This window comes from Rutilus rutilus, assembly GCF_951802725.1.
Source record: "Rutilus rutilus genome assembly, chromosome: 11".
Taxonomy (NCBI): domain Eukaryota; kingdom Metazoa; phylum Chordata; class Actinopteri; order Cypriniformes; family Leuciscidae; genus Rutilus; species Rutilus rutilus.
Window position 1 is genome coordinate 42,069,231 of NC_140216.1, and position 12,738 is coordinate 42,081,968.

A 12,738-nucleotide genomic window follows, 5' to 3' on the forward strand; every position below is an offset into this window, starting at 1 on the left:
TGGTCCTGCTATCCAGGAGCATGAATATCATCATAGTTGCTGAGCTCACGATGCCCTGGGAAGAGAGGCTAGCCACGTCCCACCAACTGAAAAAAAAGCCAAGTACCAAGACCTGGTTGACGAAGCTGTTTTAAAGGGGTAGCATGCAACCAGCCACCCCATTAAAGTCGGCTGCCGCTGGTTCCCAGCAAAATCTGTACTTCCTCCAGAGGGTTTGCCTGGAGTCTAAACAGCTGAAGAAAGCCACCAGGGACATCGCTGCAGCAGCCGAGTCCAGCTCAAGATGGGTGTGGCTGAAGAGAGCAGTCTTCGCTGTCCCACTCAGGCGAGGTGTTCAGGGTAAAGGGCGAAACACCTGAGACCCTGAGATCCCTGCTGACGATGCTCCAAGGAATACCATCTCAGAAGAAGATATGCATCACCATAGTTAGTGTAGTTCCTACAGTTGCAGCTTGTGGCAAAGCATCTCTGATGTTTACTTCACCCTAATTTATTCCTGTGATCAAAGCTAAATCTTCAGCGTCATTACTCCAGTCTTCAGTGTCACATGATCCTTCAGAAATCATTCTAATATGATGATTTGCTGCTCAAGAAACATTTATGATGATTATCTGAGTTGAAAACCGTGACACATTTTATTTTTCAGGATTCTTTGATGAATAGAAAGTTCAAAAGAACAGCATTTATTTGAAATAGAAATCTTTTGAAACATTATAAATGTCTTTACTGTCACTTTTAATCAATTTAATGCATCCTTGCTGGATACATTTCTTAAAGTCCCCCTTATAGTCAATAATTGTATCCCTTAAAACTCACCAAAATTACATATTTAAAGTTTTTTTCCTTGAAAAAACTTCTTCATGCCTTAAAATATCTTGAATGTAACTCGACACCCTTGCCTCATTTAGTATGCGCTGTTCTATGAATATGCAAATGAGCCCCGCCTCCACTCACTCACTCAGCTCAGAGATCCACTCGTTGACGATCACACGTTGATCTGATTGGTTACAAGGTAGTTTGTGACGTCAGAAACACCAGCGATTTCAAAGCGTGTTTTTGAGACTGTCTTTGGTTCACTGCAGTTTTAAGGAGAAAATACTCAGCAATGGTGTCGACTTATGAATTTACACATGAGTTTGTCTTAAAGCATATTAAAAACACCACATAGACATATAAACAACATTAAAAACTGGATTTTCACCACAGGGGGACTTTAAATCTTACTGACCCCAAACTTTGAAACGACAGTGCATGTGATATGGTTAGTGAAGGACACACCTCGCGAAACATTCATCATATTTCTCCGTGGCTCTGAAGCCGATGATGGAGTAAATGACGGTTGCAGAGTAAACCGAGGTGAGACCGTTGATGATGGAAATGGTGACGGCGTCCTGCTCACAGTTATTGCTGTTGGAATAATACGAGCATATGATGAAATATACAGTCAAACCAAAATGTATTCAGACACCTTCAACATTTCTCACATTATCAGTTTATTCACTATAGTTTAGAAAATGGTAATAAAATATGACACATTATCAAATCAGTTGATATTTGACTGGTTTTGCCCATCCTTCTGTTAGACTGTCTCACAAATGAATTATGTTGAATATCTGTCAGCTGTTAAATTTAACTACACAATTAGATAATACCAGTTTAGCTCAACCAATTACCAAGCAATGCTTCATTTTGTTCAGTCTGTAGTGTAAAAAGAGCATTAGCAATTAAAGAAAAAACACTTCAGCAAAACATGATCAGGTCAAAGTGTCGGAATCATTTTTGGTCCCAAATTTCATTAATTTTACTGGTAGTCACTGTATGAAGAATTGTTGGGTATAATATGTCACAGTTTACTTTATTTTGCTATCCTCACTTAAGTAAATTAACTATAGTGTCCTGCACCCACTAGTAAAAAATCTAAACAATGATTTCTTGTGTCTGAATAATTTTTGGTTTGACTGTATGAGCTCTTTCCTAAACTCCAGTGATCTGCCTCATGTAGATATTCTGCAGCTCACAGTGTTTTGTGTTTGCGATCACTCACTGCACAGAGTTATAGCTGGAGAAGGAGATGAGTCCTCCAGACCCCAGAGAGAAGGAGAACAGCACCTGCGCTCCAGCGTCCAGCCACGTCGTAGGATTTATCAACTCATTCACCTGGAAACAGGGAAGCAGATCCATCAGATCTCCTGGAGGTTAGTGAGTTAAAGGAGTAGTTCACTTTAAAATGAAAATTAGCCCATGATTTAACTCTCCCTCAAGTCATCCTAGATGTATATGACATTCTTCTTTCAGACGAATACAATCAGAGTTATATTTATAACGGCAGTGGCTCAGTGGTTCATGTAGGTTGTCTACAAACCGGAAGGTTGGTGATTCAATCCCCGGTTCCACCTGACCAAGTGTCGAGGTGTCCACGAGCAAGACACCTAACCCCAGCTGCTTGTCTACAAACGAGCAAGACACCTAACCCCAGCTGCTCCCGACCAGCTGGATGGTGCCTTGCATGGCTGACACAGCTGTCGGTGAATGAATGGGTGAATGTGAGGCAATAAGTAAAGCGCCATGGGTCTGTTGAAAGTGCTATATAAATGCAGTCCATTTACCATTTAATAAATGTAATAATTATAATGAATGTGGATTGCAACCAACAGATTGAAGCTCATAAAAGTGCATCTATCCATCATAAACAAACTTCACGCGGCTCCTGTGGGTTAATAAAGGCCTTCTGAAGTGATGAGTTTGTGTAAGAAAAATATTCATATTTAAAACTTTATAAAGTAAAATAACTAGCTTCCTTCCGGCCAAACGAACATACGGATTCCACTTAAGTGTAAAGCGAAACTTCTGTGATTAATGCGACGTTCTGCTGATATTTACGCTACGCCATGACGCACTACGCTACTTCCGACGTCACAAGTTGCGCTTTAGGCGTAAGCAGAGACTGCGTATGGTCGATAATTTTTTTTAATATAACTCTGATTGTATTCGTCTGAAAGAAGAATGTCATATACACCTAGGATGACTTGAGGGTGAGTAAATCATCATGGGCTAATTTTAATTTTAAAGTGAACTACTCCTTTAATACATGCATGAGGTTCAGCTGGTGAACGTACGTCTGGAGTGAAGAGGAACTTGATCCCGCTCACAGAGCCTTTAAGAGTCAGAGCTCTGATGAGGAAGATGGTCAGGACCAGGTACGGTAACGTAGATGTCACGTACACAACCTAGAGAGAGTAGTTGCAGTTCATCAATTATGAAACTAAATCAAAAGCAGCTCTACAGCTTCAGTTCAATAACTTTCGATATCTATTATGAAGCAAAATCAGAAGTTTTCAGCTCTACAGAAGTTAATAGAGTCCGTATTCAGCTCAATTCAGTTCTAGTTTGGTCCTCATCTGATAGTTAAATCAGTAGTATCACTGAATATGAAGTGTCTTTTGAACGGGTCAGTGATTCAGCACCTTCCCTGTGGTTTCGATTCCTCTGATACAGCAGACGTATAACACAGTCCAAGCACAGAACAAGCACATCACCAGCCACCACTGCAGGCCCCCCGAGTCCTCGATCGCAGTCGAGCTGTTCAGAGTCTCTCTGTACCAGAAATAATCCACCGGAGAGCTGCGCGCGCACTCTGACTCCAGGCCTGCAGGGGGAGACACACACACACACTCACACACACACACACACTCAGGTTAGGACTGCTCGAGACACGGAGGAGGTCAAGTCAGGGGGGCAGGGTTTCATAAAATATTGATGCTTCGCTGGGTGTCGCCATTGATTAGCGGACCATCACCTGCTGTTAGCATTCCATTGACTCCCATTCATTTTGGCGTCACTTTGACAGCGAATAACTTTACATCTGAGGCGTTTAAAGACTCCATTTGTCCATCATTTATTTCTAAAGAAATACGAAAATGTATAAATGACTCCATTACCATGTATCTTACGTTATGGCCCCGTAGATGCAGTTTTTGTAAAAATAGGCCAACGATTGCGTCTTAACCACGCGACTCTCTGTCGCACAGTCGAGAAATTACCGTATGGACAGGAGGAGAAGCTCGCGGGGACGTGGAGGCAAAATGACAAAGTAATTAATCAGAATACTTAGCAAAAGTTGCTCCTGCTCCTAGCTCATGGACAGCTCCTACTCACACTCTCCGTCTCTGCAAGTTTCTGCAAGGGAATGATTCAGATTTCTCTTGGCACAGCTACTAGAAGACAGACGGGTTGCTCACGTCACATCTACGTCGTCAACCTCAATTTGAGTCTGCGCAGTACGGTCAGCCATCAGGAAGTGAGAGCTTCTAATTGACTTCACTTTTCTCCGTTGAAACCTATGGGGTGGCTGTGTCCAGTTTATATACTGTCTATGGGTCAAGTTCAGTTCACCCTTCAGAGCATCTCATGTCAGAGATGGTCTTATTATTATTATTTCTATTTCGCTTTTTTTTATTTCTTTTTTGGTAATTTTATGATACAGCGGGGAAAATAAGTATTGAACACGTCATCATTTTTCTCGGTAAATATATTTCCAAAGGTGCTATTGACATGAAATTTTCACCAGATGTTGGTAACAACCCAAGTAAGCCATACATACAAAGAAACAAACCAAAATAAGTTCAGAAATTAAGTTATGTGTAATAATGTGAAATGACACAGGGAAAAAGTATTGAACACGTGAAGAAAGGGAGGCGCAAAAAGGCATGGGAAGCCAAGACAACTGCTGAAAACTTACAGTAATTAAAAAGCAATCCAGCCCCCTGTCAGTGGAAATTAATAACAGCTGGTTCAGTCCCAAATGATGGCCTACAAAAAGGTCTCATTGCCAAGGTGTCACACAAGACACATCTCATGATGGGTAAAAGCAAAGAGCTGTCTCAAGACATTGAAGACAATTCAAATTTCTGAATTTTGTTTGTTTCTTTGTATGTATGGCTTACTTGGGTTGTTACCAATATCTGGTGAAAATTTCATGTCAATAGCACCTTTGGAAATATATTTACTGAGAAAAATGATGACGTGTTCAATACTTATTTTTCCCGCTGTATATATATTGTGGCGATGATATATCGTGGTGATGAATAAAGAGTGAATCGATTTTACTTTTTCTATGTCGTTCATATATCGCTCACGGTATGCAAATATATCCGTGCAGATTTTAGTCTGCATAAGTTATTGACACATTAGAGCGATAAAAGACGGGTTAAAAGAGTTATTAAAAGTGTAATATGCCTCAAAAAATAAACTCATATTCAGTATTCGCAAACTGAGGGGCAGCTTTCTGTGCACGGATAAACGGACAAATGCACAAAAAATATGTCAAACTGAGTATTCACATTAACACACTTGGTTTATGTCTTGAGATAAGGTCAACAGTTGGGAATATTGGATATGTATCAGTATATTGGATCCGTGCATTAGTTCTTAAAGTGACAGCAGCCGAATGACTGTTTACTTGTTTTCAGTAATTACTTGTGAACTTTTTACTAGCCTAGTATTAGTTTTTGCTGTGGTATCAAAACTGGTATTGAGAAATTTAAATGATGTTTTATAAACAAAGTTCGGGAGGAGCACGTTCAGATAATTAACACAAGTGGAGAGCACTCAGCAATCAATGGTAAGAGGTGTATATATACTCAGCAGTCTCACCTCATTCCATTGACAGTTTTGCAGCATCCCCCCACCACCCCTTCTCCACGCTTCTAGCCCTAAACACTTACATACAGGGGAGCCCTCTCCCCGGACAGCACGCCAAATACACATTAAACTTTACCCCCTCAAATTGTATGTAAGTGTGAAATCGTGAACTGGTATCATAACAACCTTATTTCCTGCAGAAAAGTACCTGTTCTGTTGGCGTTAACTGGACAGTGACTCCACGGCAGTGGATCTTGCAGCGAGTTGAAGAAGTACCACATGACCCAGGCCATGATGGTGTTGTAGTACATGCCCACTATGAAGGAAGCCAACATGGAGGCGATACCTGAGGAAACACACAACTATATCACACAACTTGATGCAGTAGATCAAAGAAACACTGTATTCTCTGCAGAGGCCTATATGATCTAAACTTGAAACTCATCTACAGTGCAAACACTCCTGGATAATTCAGGATTCAGTGATCAGGCATTGCTCTGCTTATGTTTAACTCTCACCAACTCCAGTGAGAGCCGGGTTGATGGATCTCCAGACGCCAACGCTGCCCTTCCTCAGTCTCTGTCCGATGGCAAACTCCAGATGCAGAAGCGGGATTCCCTCCAGAACCAGGAGGATCAGGAACGGGATCATAAATGCTCCTGGAACAAAGGAAAACTCTTATTAATCCAGCCGGCTAATCAGACAATTAAAGGATTAGTTCACCTTAGAATTAAAATAAGCGCTGCAGTTCCCTATCGTCCGGTCACTACGACGTACGTAGTGGTGATCGACGAATAGGAATCTTCCTAGAGAGGCCATTCTATTTCGAGTGAAATTAAACGAGCCAATGCATATTGCCGTGCAATCATTTGCATCAGCTGTGCAGCCTCGCAGCGCGGGTATTTAACGAGCAGCTGGTGCGATTGCACTTCAGTTTTTTGCTTCGGAGCCGAGCGTTTCGATGCTGTTTAATCTACTGAGTGATCAAACAACGAGCAAGCTCTTCAAGATGATCTCTCGTGCCTGGTGCGGCCGATACAGCGCAGCAGCGGGGTCGACTTTCTTTTTTTCTCTCTTTTGTTTTTGTGTTACTGAGCAAAACAAGAGCGCTGAATAGCCGTTCTTACGGTTGGTAAGACCGCCGTGCAGAGAGACAGTGTACGACAGGTTGCATATTTCCTGTCTGTGTCCGCTGCGACCGTTCCCCTGCATGCTTCAGTACCAAGGAGAGTATTTCCTGAAAGAGCTTACATGGGTGTGAGTTGCGTCTTTCTAAAGATGACATTCCACCCGTGAGTTTCTGGTTGCGGTTATTTCCTGTCCTCACTGACGGCCACGATCACTGTCTCGCATGCCGGGAACATGACCATGTCGGCACGCCGGTCAACTCTTCTTTCTCCGGAAAGCTTGAGTCCCCTCTGTTGTTGCCAGCCGCTGCTTGTGTGTAAAAGCACAGCTACAGGTCTGCTCGACACTCTGGGAGACCGTGGAGATCGGCGAGAGCTTCTGCCGGGCAAAACCCGACGGGTCTCTCGCTCCTCAGCATGTCGTGTGCCGTCGAGCTGCCGGGCTGCAGCTCTCTAGGTGTGCGGTCTCCTTGTCTATTCTCCGTTGTAGCGTCCTCCCTGGTGGCCACCAGGAGAGGTCTACTTCAGTAGAATGGCTTGGGTGATCTGAGAGCTGAGGGCTTCTCCTTCGGGGAACCAACCCCCTAGGGCCCCTCCCTCTCTAGCGCATCACAAGTTGTGCAGCTTCTGGATGGGATTGCTGGTCCTTCAAAATTGGCGGAACCTAGCATTTCATTCAGGGCTCCAGCTGAGGGCAGATGTCGATTGCTGCATCGGAGAGAGGGCCTGTTTCGTTCTGGAAATGAGGGTGATGCTGAGTTCCCACTGTAATAGTGTGTGTGCTTATGCTGAATCAGATTCAGAACTGACAGCCATGCTTTCCCGGGTCTTTCTCAGATGTGCATTGAAAACATAGCAGTATGGAGCTGAGTACGGACAACACTGCGACCGTTGCGTACGTCAACCGACAAGGTGGTCTACGCTCACTTTGCATGTCGCAACTTGCCCGCCATCTCCTCTTCTGGAGTCAGAAGCATCTGAGGTCGCTTCGAGCCATGTATGTCCCCGGTGTGCTCAACCGTGTGGCCGACGAGCTATCACGGGCTGTGCTTCCACCCCCAGGTGGCTCAGCTGATTTGGAGAGAGTTTGGGAAGGCTCCGTTAGACCTGTTTGCCTCCTCAGAGACCTCCCACTGCCAGCTGTTTTACTCCCTGACCGAGGGAACACTCGGCACGGACGCACTGGCACACAGCTGGCCCCGGGGGGCCATATATGCGTTTCCCCCAGTGAGCCTACTTGCACAGACACTGTGCAAAGTCAGGGAGGATGAGGAGTAGGTCCTTCTGGTGGCTCCCTATTGGCCCACCCGGACCTGGTTCCCAGAACTTATGCTTCTCGTGACAGTCCCTCCCTGGCCCATTTCTCTGAGGAAGGACCTTCTGACTCAGAGACGGGGCACCTTATGGCACCCGCGTCCAGACCTCTGGAAACTCCATGTCTGGTCCCTGGATGGGACGCTAGGTGACTTGCCCCCAGATGTACTTAACACCATCACTTCTGCGCGAGCACCGTCTACGAGACGTGCGTATGCCTTGAAGTGGAACCTGTTCGTCGAATGGTGTTCCTTTCGCAGAGAGGACCCTCGCAGAGAGGACCCCCGAAGATGTTCGATAGGGTCAGTGCTTTCCTTCTTGTAGCAAGGGTTGGAGCGAAGGCTGTCTCCCTCCAACCTCAAAGTACATGCTGCCGCTATTTCAGCATATCATGACCACATAGATGGCAAAACAGTTGAAAAGCACGACCTGGTCATCAGGTTCCCTAAGGGGGGGCGAGACAATTAAATCCTCCTCGTTCCCCCTCCATACCCTCTTGGAACCTTTCCCTGGTGCTTCGAGCACTTCAGGATGCTCCCTTTGAACCTTTGCAGTCAGCAGACTTAAAGCTTCTCTCCTTGAAGACTTTGCTGCTGATTGCACTGGCCTCGATCAAGAGGGTAGGGGACCTGCAAGCATTTTCGGTCGACGAATCGTGCCTGGAGGTCAGGCCGGGTGACAACCATGTTGTACTGAGACCCCGGCCTGGCTATGTGCCCAAGGTTCCTACCACTCCCTATAGAGATCAGGTAGTGAACCTGCAAGCACTGCCCCTGGAGGAGGCAGACCCAGCCCTGGCTTTGCTCTGTCCCGTTCGCGCTCTGCGTATGTACGTGGACAGAACTCAAAGCGTCAGGACCTCAGACCAGCTCTTTTTCTGTTACGGAGGCCAGCAGAAGGGAAAGGCTGTCTCCAAGCAGAGGATGGCCCACTGGATAGTGGATGCCATCGCCTTGGCTTACCAAGCTCAAGGCATGCCCTGCCCGCTCAGGTTGCATGCACACTCCACGAGAGGCGTTGCATCCTCCTGGGCGCTGGCACGTGGCTCCTCGCTAACAGATATCTGTAGAGCTGCGGGCTGGGCGACACCTAACATGTTCGCTAGATACTATAGCCTACGTGTAGAGCCTGTGTCCTCCCGTGTTCTCACCCTAAACGGGTAGAAGCACTGTGAGTACCGGCTCTGTCGGCTTGCTGCACCCTACTGTGCATCCTTATTGCTCCAGAGTCAAACCTGTTGAGTCCTCCAACACCCTCGGCCCGGACATGGCGGAGTGTCCGGTGCCAGGCCTTTATCCGCTGAATCCTTGAGAACTGGGTCTAGGCTGGGTCCCATATGATTGATCCTACGGGGATCCCATGTGTGTATATTCTCCACGGCTGCTCCTAAACGGAAGCTTGTGTCTTTCCCTTGGGCTAAGTCACCCACTATTCATATGCAGTACAACCCTCGGGTTAGTCCATATGTGTATTCCCACATAACTCTCCTTAAGAATGTGGCTCCCGCAGCATTCCCCTCCCTCAGATCGGGCACGCTTTCCCAGTGTTATCCAATTATCTCACTGTATGGGTTATCACGGAACAACAGTGACAGATACTCTCGGTGTAAGCCCTCTCCTATCGTCCTTCCAGGCAAGAAGTTGTGGAGGCTTAAACAGGGCGCTGGATGGGGTGCAGCAGCTGTGGCGCTTTGGTAGGGATTCCTATTCGTCGATCACCACGACGTACGACGATAGGGAATGTCTGGGTTACGTATGGTAACCCTCGTTCCCTGAGGGGGGGAACGGAGACATACGTCCCGTCGCCACATCTGCTGCAACCCGCCGGGGCAGCCAGCTCACCGTCTCGGCTCCTCAGCAAAAAACTGAAGTGCAATCGCACCAGCTGCTCGTTATATAACCGCGCTGCGAGGCTGCACAGCTGATGCAAATGATTGCACGCCAATATGCATTGGCTCGATCCTATTTGGATTCAATATATGTCACATTACGACAAACAACAAAAAATCAAGTAAAAACAGTAAATCCTCAACATTAACACTTCTCACACATTACAAACAAAAATAAACACAAGAACACATTATGTTAAATAGCCTACTGAACTTAACTTTTTTCACAAGCACTGTAACTAACATTTTAAAAAACATTTTAACAATAAAAATGTGTGCCATCATTCGGATAAAAGTGTTTTCCAATTGTATAAATGTAAATGCAAATACACTGATGGTAGTTGAGAAACTGACATGACAAAATACATTAAAAAAATATTTTTGGGGGTTCTGCACAGCTGACATTTTAACCATAAAATATGCGGGACAAATTGACCCGCAAACACCATATTCGTAATATAAGTTCCAGTATTTCCGACGGCTCAAAAATGTACCCGCAACTTAATATAAAATGTGGTTGGTTTATGAATATTTTTGTGAAAATGTTTATTTTTACAATTATCAGGTGTTCTAAAGATTGAACTTATCGAAAGAATTTACATTCATGCATTTGGTAAATACTTTTATCCAAAGTGAGAATCCTCAAGTTTAAGGTTGTTTGATTAATTGTGACGGTGGTTTTAGTTGAAGTTTATTCGGTGGATCTTCTCAGGTTATTGAATGACTATAGGAATAATCACTGTGCATTAACTCTATTACTCATTAACACAAATTACTCTTATGTGGCCAGTTGCATGAACTGCTTAAACTAGTCTTGCAAGTATTTCCTGTAAGACTGAATGTTTTGTAATACATTTACATTAAATTCCAGATTTGTCTAATTTGAGACTGAAAAGTTTCTGAAAAGACTAATTGCTAGTTGGTCAGACAAAATTTTTTGTAATAGAGCGGCTTTTTATGTAATATGTTTATATAAGTATATAAGTGTCCCCTGAAGTTTATTTCTCACTTCCCTTTACACTCCTTTTTTAATCTCTTTAAATGTTTGTAGATTTTCCATATTTAACCTGTTAACTGTCACTGCCACCTCAGATCTGAACTTAAATCAATGTAGTTTATGAATGCTTTTGAATACAGAGCTAAAGTTGGTCTCTTTTTAAAGAAGATAATTGCTTAAGTGAAAGCACTTCCAAAAATGAAAGTTTAAAGTGTGAGTTGTAAGTGTAAGTTCAGTGTAAGGCAAATGTACTGAACTAAACGCTTTTTTATTTTATTCAGAATATATATTTTACAAAATTTGCTAGAAAACCAAAGCCATATGTCTGACCAAGTTGTGCACCAATTTTGAAGTTGATATTACAAAAATTGGGCTGCAAAAGCTTCTAAAGTACCATTTCCATGGAAATGCAATTTCAAAACAAAACTCACAAGATTTGGAATGATACCTAATCATATGCGATGGGGAAATGAAAAGCGCGCCAAGTGACAGTTAACAGGCAGTTTTTCCAGGAGGTTTAAGAAGTCTATTTTTGGTTCATGTGATTATACCAGACAATTCACCATCGTTTTTTATGTTTCCAGGTAAGAAGAATCAGTCTGAATGATAAATGTGTGTGTGTGTGTGTGTGTGTGTGTGTGTGTGTGTGTGTGTGTGTGTGTGTGTGTGTGTGTGTGTGTGTGTGTGTGTGTGTCACCTCCTCCGTGGCTCTGGCACAGATACGGGAACCTCCAGACGTTTCCCAGTCCCACACAGAAGCCCACACAGGTCAGCATGTACTGGGTTTTGTTGTCCCACTGCGGGCGTTCTCCAGCCTCCTCCAGCTCCAGCTTCTCCAGCTCGGCGTGAGAGGGGATCCGCTCATCCAGACCCGGGTTCGGGAGCTTCAGCTTCAGCCTCATCCTCACACTGCAGGGTGATCGAGTAGCGGACCGGAGCTCAGGGAAGTGATGAGATAAGTGTGTGTGTGATGATCTGACTGGCGGCTCGTTATTAGTGACCTTTAATACTCTCTCCTTTATTCCGGGATGTTTTAAGTGTTTTGTCAGCAAGATAAAGGATGACAGCTAAACTTCTCCCACTGGTAGTTAATGTGTAATGTTCACTCACGGCTGGATTGTCTCTGGTTATCAGTGTCTGTTCGCTCTCAAAATGAGTCGTGTAAATGGGTTTATATAGAATTTCAAATGAAAGATTGTAAGATTAATTGTAACGGTGGTTTTATTTATTTTTTCCTGAAATAAGTGATTTATATAGTCTATATATATCTATATAGTTTTTTATTTTATTTTAGTACTTCAGGTTTAACTAATAAAGTAAGCTTTATTTATTATATACAGTCATGTGAAAAAGAAAGAACACTCTATTGAATTCTATGGTTTTATGTATCAGGACATAATAAAAACTCATCTAGTCTTTTGCAGGTCTTTTAAAAAGAGGTAAATACAACCTCAGATGAACAACAACACATGACATATCACACAGTGTCATTATTAATTGCACAAAAATAATTAAGTGCGTTAGTATCAGTCAGACGCTGATAATCACGTGATTAGGTAAAATTATCGAAAACAATTTAATCAAATGATTTTTTTGACCAAATATTAATGTCGGAATTATGTTTGAATAATTCTAACTACTCGGTTATGATCTGCCATGTGTTGAACTCTTCTTATCAGCTCAGAGTGAATATCTTTACTGCATCTTTAAACGCTAATCAATGTACATTATCAAATCTGGTTTATTATTAAACTGGTATTGTTAAGAACAAC

At 43.6% G+C, this 12,738-nt stretch overlaps 1 protein-coding gene across 1 annotated transcript in view; it reads right to left on the reverse strand.

Moving 5' to 3' along the window:
- The window catches only part of LOC311300177 (uncharacterized protein), a 39,306-nt gene extending 27,429 nt beyond the window's left edge, over positions 1-11,877 (reverse strand). The window contains exons 1-7 of the mRNA XM_084424310.1: positions 11,664-11,877; positions 6,159-6,299; positions 5,849-5,986; positions 3,465-3,646; positions 3,117-3,227; positions 2,045-2,157; positions 1,279-1,407 (exon numbers count right to left, since the gene is read on the reverse strand). Of these exons, the coding sequence (XP_084280436.1) occupies positions 1,279-1,407; positions 2,045-2,157; positions 3,117-3,227; positions 3,465-3,646; positions 5,849-5,986; positions 6,159-6,299; positions 11,664-11,868 (1,019 nt within the window). The 5' untranslated portion in view covers positions 11,869-11,877. The remainder of the gene's footprint in view (positions 1-1,278; positions 1,408-2,044; positions 2,158-3,116; positions 3,228-3,464; positions 3,647-5,848; positions 5,987-6,158; positions 6,300-11,663) is intronic.
- Between the last annotated feature and the right edge of the window lie 861 nt (positions 11,878-12,738).